General features: G+C 37.1%; 2 protein-coding genes across 2 annotated transcripts; both read left to right on the top strand.

Annotated features, from left to right (window-relative positions):
* Nucleotides 1-13,167: 13,167 nt before the first annotated feature.
* On the top strand, nt 13,168-19,071 carry LOC123704886. The gene is made up of 2 exons (XM_045653380.1): nt 13,168-17,575; nt 18,677-19,071. Exons 1-2 carry the CDS (start codon nt 13,168-13,170, stop codon nt 19,069-19,071), a joined length of 4,803 nt encoding a protein of 1,600 aa, XP_045509336.1.
* Nucleotides 19,072-21,707: 2,636 nt separating this feature from the next.
* On the top strand, nt 21,708-24,346 carry LOC123704885. Its single transcript, XM_045653379.1, has 2 exons — nt 21,708-23,820; nt 24,303-24,346. The coding sequence occupies exons 1-2, from the start codon at nt 21,708-21,710 to the stop codon at nt 24,344-24,346; spliced, it is 2,157 nt and encodes a 718-aa protein (XP_045509335.1).
* Nucleotides 24,347-24,558: the final 212 nt, after the last annotated feature.

Raw genomic sequence — 24,558 nt, 5'->3', positions numbered from 1 at the left:
GCAAGGTAGCTCCTAAAGTAGTCCAGTTGCGAGCCTCGGATACCTATTATTTCGAGTTTATTTAGAAGCGTGGAAGTTCGAATGGTATCGAAGGCTTTGGCGAGGTCGAGGAATATTGTAAGAACCTTGTTTTGTGAGTTCAACTTATTGACAATAAAAGTTGTTAGTTCCTGAACTGCATCGGTGGTGCTTTTATTTCTCCTAAAACCAAATTGTTGACATGAGATAAGTTTGAAATTTTCTAAGTAGTTTATTAGTCTATTATTTACCAAGCGCTCAAGAACCTTCGACAACGCAGTGAGGACTGCTATGGGGCGATAGTTACCAGGAGAAGCTTTTTCTCCTCCTTTGTATATCGGGTGTACGATAGCTTTTTGAAAAGAGCTGGGAAAAGTAGAAGTTTGGAAGCTCAGGTTAAAAATATAGGTTAGGACAGGGGCCAAAGTTTTCGAATATCGTTTAAGAACGGAAGGGGGAATACCATCCCATCCGGATGCTGCATCCGTTCTAAGAGAATGTATAATAGTCGTAATTTCGTTGGGATCGGTTTCAAGTAGAACAAAAGAGGCTACCGGACTCTTACACTGCGGCAGAGTTCGCCCCGTTGAAGAGTGGCTGTTGATTAAATTTTTAGCAAGGCTCTCACCTATTCCTACAAAGAAACTATTAAGGTCGTTACAAGACTGAGACGGTGAGTTTGACAGAGTCAGTAAATCACTTGTTCGGTGTTCTGGTTTTGTAGTGTAAGTAATTTTTTTTATAGTATCCCAAAGAATTTTTAAATTATTTCCAGCTTTGTTAAGTTCCTTAGTATCGAATTGTCTTTTTACTCTTTTTAATATATTATTACAAAAATTTCTGTATCGTTTGTAGCTGATCATTAGGGTTTCGTTGTTGGGTGATTTTTTAAATTTTTTGTGAAGTGCATCCCTGTGTTTTATACACCTAAGTAGTCCTGGAGTGATCCAGGGTTTTAGGATTTTTTTCTTAGCAGATAATTTTTTGACAATCGTGCTTTCAGTAATAGCGTTTTGGATGAGTGACACGAGAGTATCAGTAGCAATATTAACATTCGAGATAGAGTATATAAGTGCTAGATCTATTTGTTCAATTATTTTGTCTAATTTATTAAAATCAATTTTAGATATAGTCGAGGTTTCATTGTTTTTTATTTTTTTACGATAGACGCAAAGCAGGGTAGAGTAGTGATCAGTGACTGTCGTGTTTAAGAGAAGCGAAAGTGATGGAGATTTAGTTCTTAAAATTATGTGATCTAGGCAGTTGGGGCCTCTTGTAGGTAATGTGTGAGCGGGAAGAAAGCCATGACATGCCAGGGCATTAAGGTAGTCGTGACAACGAGGATCCGTTGTTTGTGGTTTAATGTCTAAGTTGATATCGCCAGTTAAAATAACAGATTTAAATCTGGAGAAGGTAGGTAGTATTTCGTTCAGAGTAGAGACGAATAAATCAGTGTTTACTATAGATGGTGATCTATATATACATAATATGGCAATGTCACAACCAATTTCAACCACTAAGCCTGTGGCAGAGTTTTTAAAATCTAATTCTTTATATTTTGTATTTAATTCGCTTCTAATATACACCACAACACCATCGCTCTGATTTAGATGTTTTGTAGTAGAGTACATGTAGTAATTATCTAAACAGGGGATATTACTATTACTTAGACACGAGAGCCAACACTCCGTTAGAACAATAATATCGCAGTTAAAAGCAATTCTGTCCAAAGTTCTTTATTTTGTTTCGTTTCTTATTTTGTTTTGAGTAGTCGCCGAAAATCGGAATCCTCGGAGTTGAAATCTCGAGTGACGTTCAATTTCGCAGTCATTTGGAAGCGAAGGCTAAATTAGCCTCGAAAAAACTTGGTGTGCTCAGTAGATCGAGACAGTACTTCAAGCCGGCCCACCGACTTCAGCTGTACAAGGCTCAGGTGCGACCGCATATGGAGTGCTGTTCTCATCTCTGGGCCGGAGCCCCACAGTATCAACTCCTTCCTCTTGACCGCATCCAACGTCGGCAGCTCGAATTGTCGATGACCGTAGGCTTTCCGATGGGCTCGATCCACTGTCAGTGCGGAGAGACGTTGCGTCTCTCTGTATACTGTACAGAATCTACTATGGGGAGTGCTCTGAGGAATTGTTCCACCTTTTACCAGCCGCACAGTTCCACCACCGGACCTCACGCCGTAAAAACCAGTTCCATCCGCACCATCTGGATGGTTGGCGCTCCACCACTGTCCGCTTCACCCGCAACTTCCTTCCGCGTACGGTGAAACTGTGGAACGATCTGCCACCCGCGGTGTTCCCGAACAACTACGACATTGGGGCCTTCAAGAAAAGAGCTTATTTGTCCATTAAAGGCCGGCAAAGCACCTGTAACACTCCTTGTGTTACAAGTTTTTATGGGCGGTGGTGACCACTTAACATCAGGTGGCCCACCTGCTCCTTTGCTTGCTCTGACATAAAAAAAAAAGCTTCGATTCGAAACTTACATACAAAATTTAGTCAGGAACTGTTTTTATCGTTTAAAAATTCTATATCAAATTCGTAGTTTTCTTAGCACTGATATTCGAACTAGGTTATGCGAGGCTCTTGTGCTTTCTAAATTTAATTATGCTGACTGTGTATACGGGCCTCGACTTCTTGCAAGAACAGAGCGAATAGTGCAGCGAGTGCAAAATGCGTGTGCAAGATACTGTTTCGAAATTCCTCCTCGCACTCACGTGACACCTTACCTCAACGAGAGAAACATTTTAAAGATGTCTCTCTGAAGGGAACTCCACATTGCCACTTTGCTCTTCGGTGTTGAAAACCAGTACCAGTAAAAAACCAACTTACCTCTATGAAAAACTGGAATGGTGCAGCGGTATTGTCAACACTCGTCTGGTAAGCAATCCGGCACTGCGCTTACAGCGGTATAGCATGGCGGCTTTTCGAGGTAGTTTTAAATACGTTTCGTGTAAGTGTTGGAATAACATTCCACCTCCCATTCGTAATTTAGGATCTGTTCTTACATTTAAAAAACACTTAAAAATTAAACTAAATCATCACCAAAATCAGTTTCCTCCTGGCTCACGCGTTCTTCCCACTTACACGGCGTATATTACATAACTGCTGTACCTGCTTGCTTCATCAGTGTCTAGTACCGGCGTATTTATTTATTTGTTTCTTATGTAATTGATGGTAGTGAATTGTGCTTGCTGTATATACAATATATATATTAAGTATCTATTCTATTTCTAATTCATATATTTGTGTATATGCGTATGTATGTATGTATATATGATGTGTGTATGTATGTGTAGGTATATATATGTATTATGTATAAACGATTATTTGTTGTATAATATGTTATATAAATATGTATTTATATTCGTTCAGGTTATATTGACTGGCAGTCGTGCTCTGTTATTTGAGCCGCAAGTCATCTGTATTACTGGTCCTCACTGAAAACCAGTGTTGCAGAAACACTCTGTGACTTTTGCTGACGTGGGGACCCTTCTGGCATCACTAATTATATTTATTTATTTTTTTTAAATTTTAATTTTTATTTTGTATTTCTTTTTGTTTGTTTTAATTAAGTACCTTTTTTTTCGAGGGTAGGCGTGAAAAAGGCAACAGTTAAAATTTTAATCTGATAAATATTCTGTTTTTAAAAATATTCAAAACCAATTTTTCAATCTAATTCTATGGAATACTGATAATTAACACCTACCAGCACCAAATCCTAAAATATTTTTTCCTCTATCTTCGCATAAATTTTCAAGTCACTTCAAACTCACTCTCACAATGGAATCAATTAGAGAAACTATGGCACAGATGTCAGAAAACTTTAATAAAAGGATGGAAGAGTTCCAAAAGGAATTGCAGAACAACACTTCTCCTGCTGCTACAAACATATCTGGTGATTTTGAACTTTTTAGAAAATTTGTTATCTCCTCGCTTAAAAACATCCATGATGAAATTGAGCTTCTCTTCAAACTTCACGACCTCCAGGAAACCCGTTCTCGTCGGAAAATGCTCCTGATTCATGGTGTGCATGAAGATAAAAAAGAAGACACTCGTGCATTAGTAGTGAGAACATTATCTGAAAAGCTCCCAAACATTAAGATCTCTATCGAGTCAATAAGCCGCTGCCATCGAATGGGTCGAGCTGTCAGTGGAATCAATGATGAAGCCAATGGTTCAAATTCCAAGCCCCGTCCAATTTTGGTTAAATTCAGTGATATGCAATTGAAAGATAACATCTGGTTCAAAAAGACTAGCTTAAAAAACTCTGGTATTACACTCTCTGAATTTTTAACTAAGAGTCGCCATGAAACTTTTATGGCTGCTCGTAAGAGATTCGGCATAAATAAGTGTTGGACAAGAGACGGTAACATTTTCATTATTGGGCAGAGCGGTGATAAGATTTGTGTGACCTCCTTAAGTGAGTTGGACTCGATACCGTGCACAGCCTCGGCGCAGGTGGTCTCCAATGAACTGTCTAGTAACGACCCTAAAACTTCCAAATGTGTTGCGTCTAGGTCAAGAAGGTTACTTAAACAAAATAAGTAACAAGTAAGTTTCGCACTTCATATTATATCGATATGTGAAGTGATTTTAAACCTTGTTACACTGTCAAACATTTTATTTTCGTTTTTCTTTCTTGTCCGTTCAAACTAAAACTTTATTACCCGCTTTTGTCTTATTAATATTTTCATTGTACCAACTTTAATTCTAATGTTATTGTATTTGTCATGTTGTTGTAATTCTTTCATTTGTTTACTGTCAAGTGTCAACTGCCAAACATTGGCTGTCAGATGTCACCGTTTAAACGTTCCGATACAGATTATAAATGCGTTCAATTCTGTACATTTAAATTGATTGCTGGGGTGTAGTTAAAATAAGTCATAAACAAATTTTTATTTTTTTTCTCTTGAATATCAATTATAATCATATTTATTCATTACTATTGGAATATACAATCATTATTTTTTATCTTTATTGTTTCATATATCTTGCATAAAACATTATCATTCTGTAATTATAGTCTATTATTTTACTTATTCTTATAGTTTATTTAATATTTATATTTATATTATATTATTATATTTTATATATACATTTTATATATTTACTTTTATTTATCTTTTTTTCAAATGAACATGCTGAACGAAAGCTCTTCTAGTGATTTTAACTATTTGTCTTTCTCATCTGAGGATCCTGGCAGTGAGGACAGCTTCCACAGTACTTCTTCCTTCACTCCTCTAAATAATCTCCTTTCAAACTGTTTTCCTAATAGGTCCAAAATATTCAACGCAGTACACATCAATGCGCAAAGTGTTCCTGCACACTTTCCCGATTTGTTAACAACTTTCGATTCTCTCAACATTCACGCTATACTTATCTCAGAGTCTTGGCTCAAGCCCTGCCTTCCTTCCTCCTGTTATTCCCTTCCTGGCTATAATCTAATACGCAACGATCGGATTGGTAGAGTTGGCGGTGGTGTCGCGATCTATCTAAGCTCACAAATCTCCTACAAAATAGTTAGCGTGTCCCCTCAGCCTCCGCCATCCGATGCTGCTGAGCATCTAATTATTGAGGTTACTTTGCATCACTCTAAGCTCCTGCTTGGTGTTTTTTATAGCCCTTCCCTTTCCATAAATTACTTTCACTCCTTTCAAACCATCCTCGATCATCATGTTCCCATCTATGAAAACGCCCTGATAATGGGTGATTTTAACACGTGTATCATCAAAAATGATTCCCGAGCCAAGACTCTCCTATCTGCAGTTGAGTCAGCGAACCTACACCTTCTTCCCTTAAATCCTACCCATAATGTACCTAACTGCTCTCCCTCTCTCCTTGACCTTATTATTGTATCCTCCCCTAACCTCGTCCTTAAGCACGGTCAATTTGCTGCCGATGCTTTTTCCCACCATGACCTTATCTATATTTCCTACAACATCCGTCCTCCTAAACTGAAATCCAAAATTTCCATGCGACGCAACTTTGCTGGAATGGATGTTGATCAACTTTGTCGTGATGCTCAAGACATAGACTGGTCCTTAGTTTATTCTGAACACAATATCGATGCCAAGGTTGAACTGTTCACCTCACGTGTTACACAATTGTATGACAAGCATGCTCCATTGAGACCTGTTAAACTCAAACACCTCCCTGCACCTTGGTTAACTGATGAATTAAAGTCACTTTTACATCTTAAGTCTAAAGCTAAAACTAAACTGAAGCTGAACAATACCGACGCGAACAGAGAGAAGTACACAAAGATTCGGAATCGTTGTAATACATGTTGTAGAGATGCACAAAGACGCCACATTCATTCGTCGGTCGAGAACGGCGACCCTGCTAAAGTCTGGAAGTTCTTAAAAACCTTAGGAGTTGGCTCCAAAGATCCTAATACAGATTTTAAAAATTTTAATATTGAACTTATTAATCAGTATTTTGCTGAAACTCCTCCCTTCGATAATATTACTAAAGTTACGACTCTTAATACTCTTTCTTCTATTCCAACTCCTAATTTTCCTCCGTTCTGTCTTAATCAATTTTCTAGTAGTGATGTTAAGAAGAATATTATGTCTTTGTCATCTAATGCCGTCGGGAGTGATTGCATAAGTCGTAGCATGATCCTACCTATCCTCGATGTAGTTGTTCCTGTCATTACCCATATTCTTAACCATTCCGTTTCCTCTGGTACCTTTCCCTCGTCTTGGAAAAAGGCCAAAATTATTCCTCTTCCGAAAAAACGCAACCCTTCCTCTTTTGCTGACTTTCGTCCTATCTCCATTTTACCATTTCTGTCTAAAGTCCTCGAAAAGTTAGTACATCACCAATTAAACACCTTCCTCAATAAAAATAACTTGCTGAATCCTCTCCAGTCCGGTTTTCGTCCAGGTCATGGTACGACTACTGCTCTCACTAAAGTAACTGATGACATTAGACTTGGCATGGACAACAAGCAGCTCACATTGCTTACGTTGCTGGATTTTAGTAACGCTTTCAGCTCTGTTGATTTCGATGTCCTTGTGAGTCTGCTTCGTTCCCTTAACATATCTCCAACTAGTATTGATTGGTTTCATAGTTATTTATATGGACGTCAGCAAAGGATTCACAGTGATGACGTCTCCTCGTCATGGTGTGATATCCGTGCTGGAGTTCCTCAAGGTGGCGTTTTGTCTCCACTCCTTTTCGCTATTTTCATCAATTCTATCTCAAAATCCTTAACTTCTCTCTACCACATGTATGCTGACGACGTTCAAATCTATACTCAGTCAACCCTAGCTGAGTTACCGGATGCTATCCAAACAATGAATAGTGACCTGAGTTCAGTCCTTCAGTGGAGTAACCAATTCGGTTTGAAAGTTAATCCATCAAAAACGCAGGTCATCATAGTTGGTAGCCCATCGGTAATCGCGAAGGTTGACTGGGCTTCGCTTCCTCCAGTCAGTTTATGCGGTACTCTAATACCCTATAGTAAACAAGTCAAAGATCTTGGCATTTACATCGATCAAACACTATCCTGGGATGTTCAATTGAATAATGTAAGTAGGAAATTGTTTGCTTCCGCAGGTGCTTTGCGGCGTCTACGGAATCTTCTGCCCATTCCAACAAAGTTAGCGCTTGCTCATTCCCTTCTTCTATCACACCTCGACTATGCTGATGTCACCTACCTTGACCTTTCCGAAGCCCAGTTGGATAGGCTTGAGAGACTCCAAAACTTCTGCATCCGATTCATATTTGGGTTAAGAAAATATGATCACGTTTCTGAGTACCGAAAGAAGCTACAATGGCTCCCTATCCGACTGCGGCGTAACTCCCATGTCCTTCATCTCCTGTACTGTGTGTTGTTTGATCCAAAAGCTCCAAGTTATCTCCGAGAGAAATTCAAATATGTAAACTCATTGCGTTCCTCCACTAATCTCTTGCTTTTTATGCCGGCCCATAATACTAAATTCTTCCATAACTCATTTGCTGTTCGTGCAGTTCAATTGTGGAATTCTCTCCCCATAAATGTCAGACGAGCCCAAAACTTAAATTCTTTTAAAACTTTAGTAAAACATCATTTCATGTCTCTTTCTTAGTTCTAATCTTAGCTGTCTCGTTAGTTATATAATTTTGTTACTTAAACTAGATGTGTTTAGTTTATATTTATACCTATATGTACGTATAATTATTTCATATACAGTATACTTATATTATAAATATTTTATACTATGTAACTATTTTATTTTATGTACCTTATTATGTTATTTATTTATTTTTTATGTATATTGTTTTTACATATTGTTATTATTATATAATATATTTATAATATATATTATATATATTGTTTATATTTATATATATAATATGTATATATTTCTTATTTTTATTTATATGTTTAGATACTAGATAGTGTATTTGAATATAATTTAATAAGTGTAATAGAATTTTTTTTTTTTTTTCCAGTTTGCCTTGTTTTTGCTCACCCACTTTTGTTTTGTGTATTTCCTTTATATGAAGGGTTGCCTGGTAGAGATCGCTAACTAGCGATAAGGCCGCCTTTTGCTTATTTTATGTTATGTGTTGTGTGCTTTTCCACTTGTATTTATCTATTTATAAGCAATAAAGTATATTCATTCATTCATTCATTCATACCTTATTTTTGTAAAATTGTTGCCAAATAAACGAGTTTGAGTTTGAAATAATATTCTAAGATATCCTTGTATTCTTATACTTACATTTGATATAATTTTAGGCAGTTTCTGATTGGGCTCGAATTTTTCCAAAGGAAGTGACAGAGGATTATGAAAGCTCTGTTACATTTATTAGGCAACTGACAGTAGTTGCTGTTAGCACTATAACGTATTTGAAAAATGTTGCCCCCGAAGATTGCTATGATATGATGGAAACTTTTGGAGGTATTAAATTAAAAAGTCATCATTAATCTTATCTAAATTTAAAACCTTAATTATAGTCCAATAGTCTATTTGAAGATATGCTTGCCCTTCTTTCACAGGGTAAATTCCCGGGTTATGTTGAAGAGGTTGTAGTTGAAGGGCCAGCGCGGACCTCATCACTATCAGCCAACACCACCTGCGGAGGGCGTTTTACATTTATAATAGGGACCTTAGTCTTCCTTTTACCAATCTCTATCGGTACAACGTTCCTTGAACCTTGTCCTATAACCTTAGCTTTATGGAATCGCGGCTTATCCTTGCTTTTTCGCTTATTAACGTCTTTTGCAAATATAATTTTTCCTGATGGGAGACTGATTGGATCTTCACCACCTCTCCTATCCTTTACCTTTTGCTTAGTTTCGATCATTTTCTCTGCTAAATGTTTATATAGAACCTTTAAACGTTTTGCATGGTCCTAAACCAATGCTGTATATAATGCTGCTCGAAATCAGCGTTAAATAAGCTACCTGAATCCGTGTGACCAAATACTACTTCAAAGGGGGTTAAGCCCGTAACTGAATGAATTGAACTGTTATAGGCAATAATTGAATACATCATCACTGATGCTGCATCCGTGCATTTTTCTTCATATTTCGCACATCTATAAATTTCACTAATGGTCGAATGTAAACGCTCAATTAATCCCATTGAATTAGGATTATTAGGTGAGACGATATGAAGCTCAATATTATGTAAATTCAAAAATTCTTTCATTAGCTCGTTGTTAAATTCACTACGTCTTGTGTTTGAGTTAACTGTAAAATGGGTTTAAAGGGATTACGATCATACTTCATTTTAGTACACGTTTCACAAGCATTAATAAGGGCTGAAATAGTTTCCTGAATATTGTGCCAAAAATAATTTCTACGTATACTTGCTAGAGTCTCTTTAATACTGCGGTGACACGTTTTGCCTTGATGGTGTTTTATTATAATAGCCTTTTGTTCCTTCTCACCTTCTATAAAAACTACACGCTCCGTACATTCAAATAGCAATACTGTATCCTTTCTAAATAATTCTATGACAATGCTAGTGAACTGTTTGCGATGTTCATCATCTTCGAAATAAATGAAATACTTAACTTTTGGTTTAATATACTCTTTTAAAAATTGTTTTACTAGATCCGGGTTATTAGTAGGCAAGAAAACTTCTAAAACCTTTTGCTTTTGACGTGAAAGGTCGTGAACTTGCATTTCGTTCTTAAACCACGTATATACTAAAATTTGATTTGGTTTTGTGTCTATTGCTTCATGTAATATAGGTATACCGGACGATTCTACAATATTAGCTGAATGAACTGTATCCGATTTCAACGTTACAGATGGTGACCTGATTGGGTAGTCACATGTTCTAGGAGAACTCATCGCCGATAGAGTTTCAGAGTCGGCAATAGATATCGTTTCACTAGAATCGCGTTCTGATATAGTAATTGTACTGGAGTCGTTACGCGTTCTTGGCCTATTGTCTCTATCGCCTATATTAACAACCATAGATTCGTTTTCGTTATCGGAATGCGTAGCGTTAACCCTAATTTTAGATAAATAATCATTTCCTTGATGTTCCTGCAAATAGTTTACCATTATCCGCATTGACCTATTATGAGTTTCATCGACACGGAGATGCCACATTTTCTTTTACGTCTGTAAATGAGTCCAATGTACTACATGCTATCCAGGAACTTAACCTTTGGCTGACGACGTGGTCTAAATGTAACTTTAACGCCGCAGTACCGTCTCATAGACGTTAAAACTTAAATTGAAATAAAATAATATAAATTAAACAATACTATACTGTAACGGTTTTACAAATTGATTCATACATGTTTTAGAACAATTTAATACAGATAAAATAAAACTACTGTCCTTAATTTAATAATAATCAACATTTATTCATGAATACACTATAATTGCTTAGCTTAATTTAGGAACTCTTTTTTTTTATAAATCTACACATCAATCGAAAAATGAACTTAAATAATCGTTACTTCTTTGTATTTGTACGATTACCTAATCGTACAGACAATACATGTTCCCGGAATGCAATGCGTCGATGTTGCATATTTTATTATAATGTATTAATTATTATTTTACCACAATAAGTCAGTTCGCAGTCGGATTCCGCACCGGGCGGAGCTCCATCCTATATCATCTCATCTCATCCCATTAAAGTGAATTAATAATAAATATCTCTTTATCTCAATCTCATATCTTATAATTAACCCCAACCCCCGCCAACATTGGTCCTTCGAGCAAACGGTGAATTGCGGGACCGGGACGCGTTCAGAAAGTGTGCTGTGTTTGTGTGCGTGGTTCTGGTTTCCGTGATTACGCGACCTCGGTGCTTTAGGAAGGCACCACATATATCTTCACATCTCTACCCTGGTGTCTTGGGGGGACACTGCATCTCAACATCTCAACCTCGGTGCTTTAAGAAGGCACCATACATCTACATATCTCAACCCTGGTGCCCTGGAAAGGCATCACATCTCTACACATCGACGGAATAATTTACATCTCGGCGCGGCGTAAGCGTAACTTGAAGCTAACCAAGTAAGGTTTCTTATATTTTATCTCTTATTTTCAAACATGTCGATGGAGGATATTTTAGCTACCCAAGAGCAATTAATAGATGCATTGGAAAAGCTACACATAAACTTTAAAAAGGATGGAGCGGAGCGAAAGACTCCCGATTATATACGAAGACGATTAGAAACGTTAGAAAAATATTTTGTAGACTTCCACAACAACCATATGACACTTCTATCTTTCAATGATCACTCTCATGAGTATTTTGCATTCAATAGATATGATCAAATTAAGAAAAAATACAATAACATAAAGACAGCCTTACAGAATTATAAATCTTTAGAAACCCCTGAATTACAACCTCCAACCTTTCAAACCCCGTCAACCTCTCATGAATATCAAGAAAAACCTCCCAACAATACCTCCAATATGAATAAAACGGAAGAGCTTATGAAAAAACAAACAACCAATTTTAAGGCTTTTCTGCGAACTGTTTCAAACATAAATCTTGACCTTATGTCGGAAAAGTGGGAATTTGAGGATATCCTAAAGTCCTTGCAAATCCGCTGGTCGGCAATTGATACCTTGCATTGGGAATTAGAAAATGAATTGAGCGGAACGAACGCTGAATATGAAGAACAATTTACTAATTATGAAAAACATTACTATAAGTTAAAAACAGATATTAATAAAAAGATGTATTCTCTATCTCATATAGAAAAATCAACCCCAAAAGTAGAGCTGCCTACATTCGAAGGAAATTACATGCAATGGGTTTCGTTTAAAGATTTATTTACGGAAACTATTCACAATAATCCATCCCTGTCTAATGCACAAAAGTTACAGTTTCTCAAGAGTAAAGTTAAGGGCGAGCCTGAAAAAATGATCCAACATCTCCAAATCAGCTCCGACAATTATCTCATATCTTGGAATATCCTCAGTCATCGTTACGATAACAAGCGATTAATTTTTACATCTCATCTTAATAACCTCTTAAATATCCCTAACCTTCAATATCAGTCATATCAACATATTAAACGGATTCACGATGTTACATATGAGAGCATTAATGCAATTGAAAACCTTGGCATTAACGTATCATCTTGGGACCCTTTTCTTGTTTGTATATTATCTCAGAAGTTAGATCCAGAGACATACAATGATTATATGCAATCTTTAAAGTCGCCCAGAGAAATACCTGTATTGCAAGACTTTTTACAGTATTTAGAAACCAAGTTTATGACGCTAGAGACCTCACGAAAAAAGCATGAAAGCTACACAAAAAGGGCATTTCATCAACCATCCAATCAGCATAAACATTTAAGAAACTATAATAATCAATCATCCTTTTCTAAAAATTATAATAATAAATTTAAACAAAGTTACAATAATCCAAATTCTACAAATCAAGCTATTTCGCAACGAATGTATTCCAGTAATATAACAAATGAAAAACGCAAGCAGTGTCCATTGTGCAATTCCAGCGAACATCGCCTTTATTCATGTCCGACGTTGTTACAAATGCATCCTTATGAGCGAAGAAAAACGGTTGAAAATATGAAACTTTGCCTCAACTGCCTACATTCACACGAAGGAAAGAAATGTTTTTCACAGATATTGTGTAAACAATGTAATAAAAATCATAACACCATTTTACATGAATGTTTCACGTCACAGAATATGACACCGGAAGCCTCACGTTCGAGGTTACACGTGCCTCGGTCGAAACCTTTACGCCAGCAACAAGAAAATATGAACACATTAGTATCCCTTCCATGTGACCCCAGCGAAATTTTACTAGCTACTGCAATTATCAAGGTTCAAGCAGCAGATGGATCTTACCTAAATATGAGAGCGCTCCTTGATCAGGGCTCACAGATCTCAATTATAAGCGAAAACGCCGCGCAACTGTTAAAAGTACCTCGCCAAAAATGCGATGGATATATCTCTGGTATTGGAAACAAAGCTAATAATTGTAAGGGTAAAATAACCATGAACTGCATGTCAAATATTAACAATTTCACCTTTGAAACGGATGCGTTTATAATGAAAAAGCTTGTGAGGAATTTACCAAATCATACAATTCCAAAACCCGATTGGCCCATGCTTGATCAAATAAAATTAGCTGACTCAGAATTTTATAAAAGTAGGCCTATTGATATATTATTAGGTGCTGATGTTTATTCAGAAATTCTTATGGATGGTATTTGCCGCTCTAATGCTATGTTTCCCGTCGCCCAACAAACTCAACTAGGATGGATCTTAAGCGGCAACTGTAAGTCAGAATATCAATGTAATCTTGTTTTAAACAGCGATATCCAGCAGTTTTGGGAAATGGAGGATGTCCCTGAACCTTTATACGTATCTCAGGAAGATCAAAATTGTATAGATTTTTATCAAAACACAACAGAAAGACGTGATGATGGTTGTTACGTGGTGAAAATACCTTTAAAGGAAAATTTCGAAGAAAAATTGGGTGAGTCAAAATCTAAATGTATCGCTCAATATATGCAATTAGAAAACAAATTAATAAAACAAAGTCATTTGGCACGCGAGTATAAGCTATTCATATCGGAATACAAAGAACTCGGACATATGATACCCTGTATGTCGGACGCCGACTTAAGGCCCAGTTGCTACCTACCGCACCATTGTGTCTTACGCGCAGAGTCATCAACTACAAAGTTGCGAGTTGTGTTTAATGCTTCCTCGAAAACCTTGAGTGGTTTTAGCCTTAATGATCTCATGTATAGAGGGCCTAATCTGCAACAAGACCTTCAAATCCTAATCTTAAGATGGCGCCTATTTAAGTACGGGTTTACGGCTGATATTGAGAAAATGTTTCGTAATATATGGCTGCACGACGAACATCAAAAACTACAGAAAATTATTTGGCGTGATCATAAATCCCAACCTTTACAGGAGTTTCAACTAGCAACTGTGACATATGGAACAAAATCTGCACCTTTTTTGGCGATGATGACCCTGAAAAAACTCGCTAATGATGAGCGGTCAAATTATCCTAATAGTATCGCACCCCATGTGTTAGAAAATTCGTTTTACATGGATGACCTTTTGCACGGTTCGCACACTGTGGAAGAAGCGAAACGATTAAAATTAGATCTTATAAGCCTTCTTAAAGCTGGCGGTTTTAATCTCAGAAAATGGCGTTCAAATTTGCTTGATTTATCGGATGATATGGATGATATTGAAAAGGCGGAATTTGATTTTAAACATTTAGAGTCTACAAAAACGTTAGGTTTACGCTGGGATCCTAATGAAGATCAATTTATCTTTTACCCCATTGAATTTATCTCAAATCCTATTCCTACAAAGCGACAATTTTTGTCCGAAATATCGAAAATCTTTGATCCCTTAGGCTGGCTAGCACCCGTTACTATAAAGCTAAAAATTTTATTTCAAGAAACATGGAAATCTGATCTAAGATGGGATCAACCTGTAACCCCCGAGATAGCTTCAGAGTGGAATAGAATAAAGGACGACATACCTCATATAAAGAAATTTAAGATACCTCGATGGATACAAACGCAAGATAAAGATATTATCGAACTTCACGGATTTTGTGACGCTAGTACAAAAGCGTACGCATGTGTCGTGTATTGTAAAATAAAGAGATATAATACTACACATGTTACCCTAGTCGCAGCAAAATCTAAAGTCGTACCCTTAAAGAAGGCCTTATCCATACCTCGATTAGAACTTTGCGGAGCTTTGTTGTTATCAAAGTTGATGAAAAGTATAGTCGAATGCGTACCTAACTTTACCGTACGTGTTTATGGATGGGTTGATTCTACGGCCGTACTTGGTTGGATAAATGGAGAACCAGATAAGTGGAAGCCTTTTGTTGCAAACCGCGTAAAAATGATTTGTGAAACAATCCCAAAAAATCAATGGCAATATGTTAATACTACAGAAAACCCGGCGGACTGTGCTAGTCGCGGATCAACTGCGCTTAATCTCGCTAACTCATCATATTGGTGGAACGGGCCTAAATGGCTACCTCAATATAATCCCAAAGAACATACTGAAAATCCTACATATACAACTAATGAAGATCTTAAAAAGAACATAACATGCGTTAATGCGGCAACTACAAGATCAGATTACATAATAAAACAATTGTTATCTAAATATAGCTCTCTTAGGAAAATTATAAGAATTTTAGCGTATATTGTGAAATTTATCGATAAGATTATTTACAAAAAAACGTATGAATATAATTATCTTACTATGAAAGACTTAAAGCGTGCCAGAGAAATGATAATAAGACATGTTCAAGATGAATATTTTTTTCAAGAAAAATCTCAGCTTTCAAACGGCCTACCTCTTAGTAAAAAGAGTACAATTTTAAGTTTGAACCCCGTTTTAGACTCTACTGGATTGCTACGAGTCGGTGGGCGGCTAAAAAACTCTAATATTAATCCCGAAATGAAATATCCTATTATTATTCCGCCACAATCGAAGTTAGCTGAGCTTATTATTGACGAATCACACGAACTTGTGTTTCACGGCGGACCAAAATTAACTGCAGGTTTTATACGACAAAAATACTGGATTCTAAGAGGAAACAGGGCTGTCAAAAAGAGGTTACGATTATGTGTAAAATGCAAAAAAGTGGATCCTACATTGCAACACCAACTTATGGGTGATTTACCCCCTTCCCGTGTCATACCCAGCCGACCCTTTTATAACACGGGAATAGATTTTACGGGACATGTTTTAGTGAAAGCGAATAAAGGCCGTGGAATCAAAACATCAAAAGGATATATAGCCGTCTTTATATTATGTATGGTGACGAAAGCTGTACATTTAGAATTAGTCTCCGATCTCACAGCATCAGCGTTTATAGCTGCGTTGCGGCGAATGTCCGCTAGAAGAGGCGTTCCACGACATATTTATAGTGACCAAGGAACAAACTTCATAGGTGCTAACAATATATTACAACGAGAATATACACAGATCTTAGAAATCCTATCAAGTAACGAGTGTACCTCTATTATATCAGAAATGAATATAGATTGGCATTTCAACGCCCCATCGTGGCCTTCAGCGGGTGGATTATGGGAAGCTGCGGTGAAAAGCCTCAAACATCATCTTAAACGAGTCATTGGCGAACAAAAACTCGCCTTTGAAGAATATTCGACCTTGTTATCTCAACTTGAAGCTTGTTTGAATTCAAGACCGCTTTGCCCGTTGACAGAAGACCCCGATAACCTAGACTATTTAACACCGGCCCATTTCCTAGCAAGCGGCCCTAATCTAACTATTTTTGATACAGAAAATGATCTTAGAACTCGATGGCACTTAACTCAGAAAATCTATCAGGACGTTTGGGTTAAATGGAAGAATGAATATCTCACGCAACTATCTATAAGATCCAAATGGAAACAACCTCAAACAGATCTGAAGTTGAACGATATAGTCATCATAAAGGATGAAAACTTGCCGCCCGGCAAATGGGCTTTAGGGCGAGTCGTACAACTACATCCCGGAAGTGACGGCCTTGTGAGGGTTGTCACTCTTAAAACCAAAAACGGATACATGAAACGACCTATTGTTAAGCTATCACTGTTACCTACAAATACACATACAATTAATGAATCTACCGACTATGATAAGGAAGAAATTAAAATCTCGAAAACAAAGAATCCCCGTGGCATGTCCTTCTCCGCTATAGTGTTATCGTTAACATTATTTTTCCTCTCAATAATAAGTTCGTGTCACGCACAGTTTACGTATACACCATTAAATAACAACAGTATTTATTTTGACAAATTAACGAACATGCGGCTGGTTGGAGACGATTGGAAGCTAATAGTTTATTATGATAAATACCCTTATCAAGAAGGAACGGCCGCACTCGTAAAAGACATACAATATCTCAAAACAATATGTCCCATGATAAGAGAACAACTAACACAATGCGACGCTATACTATTACAGCTCGAGCACGAGTTCGGCGAATTGGAATATTATAATAACATTTTATTTATGAGTGATTCATTTGATATGGGAGCTAAGCGCCCGCGTCGTGGTTTAATAGACGGAGTAGGCTACGTCGCTAACAGTTTATTTGGATTATTAGATCAGAGATTTGCAGAAAAATATGAAAACGATATCGACCTTTTAAGAGAAAATGAAAATCACTTATTTAAATTGTGGAAAAATCAAACTTCAATCGTGGAAGCTGAATTAAATCTAATGAAAAGAATGGAACAAACAATGATTACACAACATAAAATAATTAACCAGAGACTCAATTACCTTGAAAAGTCAAACCAAATCTTTAAACAAAAACTACAAAACGTATCTCTTATCTCCGATTTTATATCCTCGGCGCTTATAACTAACAACTTATTATACAAACTTAGAAGAATGCAAGACTTCATTTTAGATACTGTGACGGATATTTACGGTGGCAAATTAGACTTTCATTTGTTATCTCCAAAACAGCTGAGATCAGAGTTAAATTTGATATCTACTCAACTACCTAACGATTTGGCATTGCCTGTTGATAATTTACATTTTCAAGATGTCTATAGTTTACTAAAAGTTAGAGCCAAGAACACTAAAAAATACTTAATTATTGAAATAAAAATACCTTTGGTGGAAAGAAATATGTATGAAATATTTAATCTCATTTCTATCCCACGTATTTCAAACGGCAGCATGGTGAACGTGATACCGACCTCTAATTTAGCGGCTATCAACATACAAAAGGACTCTTATATAACGATCTCTGAAAGCGATTTTAAAGCATGTTTGAACCAGAATCCTACTACTATGTTTTGTCACATCAGAAATCCTATTCGACATTTAATAGATGATCATGATTTATGTAAGAGAATTACTAATACGAGAATTTGTCAAACAACATTATTACCTTGTACGAATCGTTGGCAAGAATTATCGACCTCTAATGTATATTATTATTTTTGTTGTAATGAATGCAACATAAAATTTATCTGTGCTGATAAAATAACCTCTACAAAGGTAACAAAAGCGGGTTTGTTAAGCGTTATGGAGGGTTGTACTATTAAAACTAAAGATTTTCAAGTATTTTCTCATAAAAAGCTGTCGAGCAATATAAATACCACTTCCGAGTTTGTGGCAATAGAAATTGCTCCAATAAATCATCTTATAAACATATCGATCTCCAAATTAACAGATCAGGATCTCAATACAAACAGTTCGGAAGATATTAAGCAATTTGACGAAATAAAAAGAAAAATTGACCTCCTAAAACTGAGTGAACCATTGGGCACGAAGTTGTCGTATCACGACATTCATCATTACTTCATAATATATGTGTTAATTGGAATTCTTGTTGTTGTGGCAATAATAACGTATTGGAGACAGCTGCGTCGTCGACGAGCTTCAGCAGAGCCGGCGGTGGAGGCTGCGACCAACGTCGCGGTCCCCGCCCGGCCACCTCCAACCCCGGTGACAAGTGATTGTGTGATAAGTGTTAGTGAATGTGATGTGCGCGTAAATAAACATGACCAGGCCTCGTCGCCAATCTTTCGAGTGTTCTCGCTTCCCAACTTAAGTGAATCTCTGTAACGCTATTATTAAAAACAATTGTAACTTAATCTTGTAACCCTATCGTAAAGAACAAATGTATCTTAATCTTATACTTATTGTATCTTCATCTTTTAATCAATGTATGTATCATCTTGTACTCATAACTAACACAATCATTTAGTAAATAGACACTAAATTGTAATATCACCTTGTTAGTTTTAAGTTCATCTTTCATCAAGTTACTAACCTTCACCTTTTTCTCCCCCGGGAACATGTACGATTACCTAATCGTACAGACAATACATGTTCCCGGAATGCAATGCGTCGATGTTGCATATTTTATTATAATGTATTAATTATTATTTTACCACAATAAGTCAGTTCGCAGTCGGATTCCGCACCGGGCGGAGCTCCATCCTATATCATCTCATCTCATCCCATTAAAGTGAATTAATAATAAATATCTCTTTATCTCAATCTCATATCTTATAATTAACCCCAACCCCCGCCAACAGTATTATAATTTTAAAATAACAAAAATAATTAGTCTTTCTTCAATAACAAAAAAAATGACAAGGCACATTTTCGGTATCTACATTTTCAACGTCCCGTGGTAGTCATTGGTCATTGCATATTTGAAGACAGCATGTAAGACACATTGGCTTTCTGCATTGATAGCAGTTGTACTTTGTTCTTTTTTTAGGTGAGATGGACATAAGCACACGTCTTCCGAATTACAGGTTCCGGATTAGCTTGGCTTTTTAGAGACGGAGGAGGTTCAGGCATGTCGGTTGGTCCAATGCAGTGCCGGTGGAGAAGTTGATCTTTCAACTGGGGTTCTTTCCCGTTTCCTTGGCATACTCCTAGCTAGCATAGGTGTTTGTGGCATACTCTTTGGTGCAGATTTCTTTTTTCAAGGCATTCTGCGAAAGAGAATAAAATTAAAACCGATGTGACGTCAACGAGACCCTATGTGGCTACCTACGTAAACACAGAGGTGACGACCAAGAGACATGCTTAGTTTTTGTACATAAACACCGTACTTACGTCTGTGAGACGGCGATCGCTCCTGTGGGAACACCTGTGCACTCGGTGCGCTGGTGGCCGTGACTGGCGGCAACAAGATGGCAGGATAGGAAGGTAGCGGGAGGGGTAACGCTGCACGTTGCGTTATTTGAAAAATATTGTCATAATAAAAATAGTGACGTCTGTGAGACGTATAGCACGTCAGTTAAAGGTTAAGTCGCAAGCAGTTGGAATTGATGATATTTCGTTGGAAATGTTCAAGCTTACAATCCCATCGACGCTATCAACTCTAACGTATATCATTAATCAATCATTTGCAACTGATACATTTCCCAGTTTGTGGCGAAACGCGCTTGTGCGTCCCATACCCAAAGTTAATAATCCACAAAATTTCAAAGATCTTAGACCGATTAGCATACTACCGTGTCTTTCGAAGGTAATAGAGAAGTTGGCGCACAAGCAGTTGATGAATTTTATTGAAAATCATAACATCCTACCGGATCGTCAGTCTGGTTTCAGAAAACGGAAAAATACAACTACAGCTGTGGCCGATGTGCTGGATGACATTCTTTGTGCGCAAGATGAAGGAAAAGGGACAATCCTTGTTCTTTTGGATTTTTCGAGAGCTTTTGATACTTTAAATACATCACTACTATTATCTAAACTTGCATACTATGGTCTCAGTCACTCTACTATAAAATGGTTCAACAGTTAGTTATTTGAGTAATCGAACACAAAGGGTGTCAGTAGCAATGGAAGACGGTAGTAATAAGATGTCAGAGCGTAAACCTGTTACACAAGGAGTTCCTCAAGGCTCTATTTTAGGCCTTCTTTTATTTATATTATATACTGCTGATATTGTAAAACAAATAAAATCGTGCCGATATCATATATTATATGCTGACGATGTTCAGTTATTTATATCATTTCACCCGAATGAAGCACATTCTGCGATAAATAAGTTAAACTCCGATTTAGCTTCCATACTCGAATGGTCAAACCGTAACTCACTAGTTCTTAATCCAACCTTTGTGTACGGTGCAACCGTTCAAAGCGCATCATCATCATTTTTTGTATGCCACAGCATTTTCATTTTCATATAGCGTTAGTTCACATTAAAACGTCGCGAGCCGCGTACGTGTGTAATTCAGCATAGCAATAAAGCATATCATTTAGCAGCCTAGTTTTAATTAGCATCAACAGCAGCATCCCCAGGTGTACGAACCGTACATCTTTATGGTCCTTCGAGCTTAACCGTAAGGAGGACCCATTCGCGTGTGTTAAAGCGTAACTCGTGTAGTGGGAACTGCCACGTAAGTTCCAGCAGCAGCGGTGAGTCCACAGCTTTTTACTTATACTATCTATCGAAGCGAAGTAGCATTTTCATCATGGAAGATCTAGTAGCTAGCCAAAACATGATCATCGAAGCGATAGAAAAGCTCCAAATCAATTTTAAGAAAGACGGTGTCAAACGAAAGACCCCGGCTCATATTAATAAGCGATTAAGTGTGTTAGATTCTTACTGGCAAGAATTTCAATGCAATCATAATATTAAAATATGTGAATATGACGATAAATCACATGAATATTTTAGCAACAATATTTATAAGCGAACGGCCGATTTTTATTATGAAACTCGATCTTATATTATGCGGCACTTGCCAGTGGAAAGCAAGGAAAGCGCTATCAGACCTGCAAAACCTGGCTTATTGTCTAAGCCGGGAACAAGTAAGCAGCAACCGGATTTAAATCCTCAGCCATCATTTAAATCGCAAGGTACATCGAGCAAACTTGATGAATTATTACATAAACAAGCAATTAACTTTAAGGCTTTTAAAAGAACTGTAACAAGTATCGATGTTGAAAAAATATCCACTAAGTGGAAATTCGAGGATGCCCTGCAACAGTTAAATTCCCGATGGAGCGTTATTGACTCCCTTCATTGGGAAATCGACTCGAATCGAAGCATTCTGGACGGGGAAGACGTTGAATACGAGAATTCTTTCACTCGCCACGAAAGCATTTTCAACAACCTTAAAGAAGCGATAAACACAAAGCTCTGGTCAGTCTCTAACAGAGAAAATATCACACCGAAGGTTGACATTCCGATTTTCAATGGAAACTATCAGCAATGGGTATCTTTTAAAAATTTATTCAACGAAGCAGTGCATCTAAATCCATCCTTATCGAATGCCCAAAAAATGCAGTATCTGAAAAGTAAGGTCAAAGGCGAGGCAGAACGCCTCATACAGCATTTATCTATAAGCTCTCAAAATTATACTTCCTGTTGGGAAATATTAAATCACAGGTACGAGAATAAAAAGCTTATTTTTACATCTCACATAAATGTAATTTTAGGCCTACCCAACATGCAGCAGCAATCGCTCGGACAAATAAAAAAAATGCACGATGCGACAAAGGAATGCCTGAATGCCATTAAAAACCTTGGTGTTGATACAAGCACGTGGGACCCGATGATCGTTCATATCTTAGCGCTCAAATTAGATACCGACAGTCATAACGATTACATCGAGTCATTGAAAAATCCTAGAGAGCTACCAACACTGCAAGAATTTCTAAGTTTCCTCGAGATGAAATTTACTGCATTAGAATCATCTAAGCGCAAGCAAGAGCCACCTAAAACATTCCAGCACCCTCAAAAACCAACACCAGCAGCATATCCTAAAGCATTCCAGAAATCACATTTATTTAAATCATTCGCTAGCAACTATAATAATTCATCGCAAAACGGAAAAGGTATCAATTACACAACGCAAAACTGTCCAATATGCAACAATAATCATGCAATAATATATTGTAATAAATTCGCGGAATCTCAACCTAAACTGCAATTACAAACAATTACAAAGTTACAGCTATGTCAAAACTGCCTGTATAATCATAATGGTAATAAGTGTTTTTCCACGAAAAGATGCCGAGTATGCAATGAGAACCATCATACTTTGGTTCATGAAGCGTTCGCACAGCGGACATCCCAAAATACAGCTAGCACAGCAAGCCCCGAAAAACAACCAAATAACAACTCTCACGTGTCTCTGGATGATACACAAGAAATTTTACTAGCAACAGCTCAAGTTTCAGTCCAAGCTGCAGATGGTTCGTCATTAGTCATGCGTGCTCTCATAGATCAAGGATCACAGACTTCCCTTATAACCGAAAATGCAGCTCAGAGACTCGGTCTGCCACGTCAGCATTGTAAGGGAGTGATTTTAGGTTTAGGAGCTAAAGAGAACACGTGTAAAGGCTTTATGAACATACAAATATCTTCTCAATACAGCGACTATTCTTTAAACACAGGAGTTTTTATAATGAATCATGCGGTGAACAATCTACCAAACAAATCGTTCAACAAACCAGCGTGGTCATTTATTAACGACATACAGCTAGCCGATCCAGAGTTTTATCGACGCCGACCAGTCGATTTATTGTTAGGTGCCGATGTCTATTCATCTATTATTATGGAGGGAATTATTAAGCAAAGCGAGTCTATTCCTGTAGCGCAGCAAACACGCCTTGGGTGGATTTTATGCGGCAACGTAAAGTCGTTCCAATGTAACGTTGTCATGGTCGACGTGGATAGCCTTCAAAAATTTTGGTCAATCGAAGACATTAACGAAAACATTGATATATCACAAGAGGATTATCAATGTATTCAGCAATATAAATCAACAACAACTCGTCAGTCAGATGGAAAATACGTTGTCCGTCTCCCGTTACATCCAGACGCAGACGAAAAGCTAGGTTTATCGAAAACAAAAGCATGCGCTCAATTTTATCAATTAGAACGAAAGCTACAAAAAGACGACAATTTATCATCATCAATATATAATACATACATACATATAATAAAATTCTAGAAAAGCGGTGTCTGTACAATGAAATATGGAAAAAAAAATTAGCAGGTGTTATTACTGAATCGACCCCAAACCCAAAACTGTAGTTAAAAAATTTTTTGTCTGTTTGTCTGTTTGTCTGTTTGTCTGTATGTTCGTGCACGCTAATCTCAGAAACGGCTTATCCGATTTAGATGCGGTTTTCACTAATATATTGGAGTAATCTTCATTTAACATTTAGTGTTTATTTCATGTCAATCGGTTCGTAAACAAAAAAGTTATGACCATTTAAGTATTCACGGCGAACATTTGCTAAGGCATTCTATTTATTGTACACTGTACAGTGTACGATATAAGTTATCTGTTACAGTTATTCCTATAAATGTCCAGGTGATCATATCGAAAGTCCCCAAGGGTGGGGGGGAGTGGGGTAAGCTGAAGTAGTAGGGGGGAAGGGGTAAAATTAGAATTATGTTTTTTTCTAGGTAAATTTTATACATAAAATGTCCTTTAAATTATGTCGTATTATATTTTTAACTCCCGACGCATAAATATGGGTGATAAGTGTTTGACAACTATATGTGTATAATATATGTTTGTACTACCGTAGCTCGCTAACAGGTAATCCGAATTTGATGCGGTTTTT

Source organism: Colias croceus, chromosome W, assembly GCF_905220415.1.
Source record: "Colias croceus chromosome W, ilColCroc2.1".
Lineage (NCBI taxonomy): Eukaryota > Metazoa > Arthropoda > Insecta > Lepidoptera > Pieridae > Colias > Colias croceus.
Note: the sequence above shows the minus strand (reverse complement) of the source record. Positions and strands in the feature narration are given on the sequence as shown.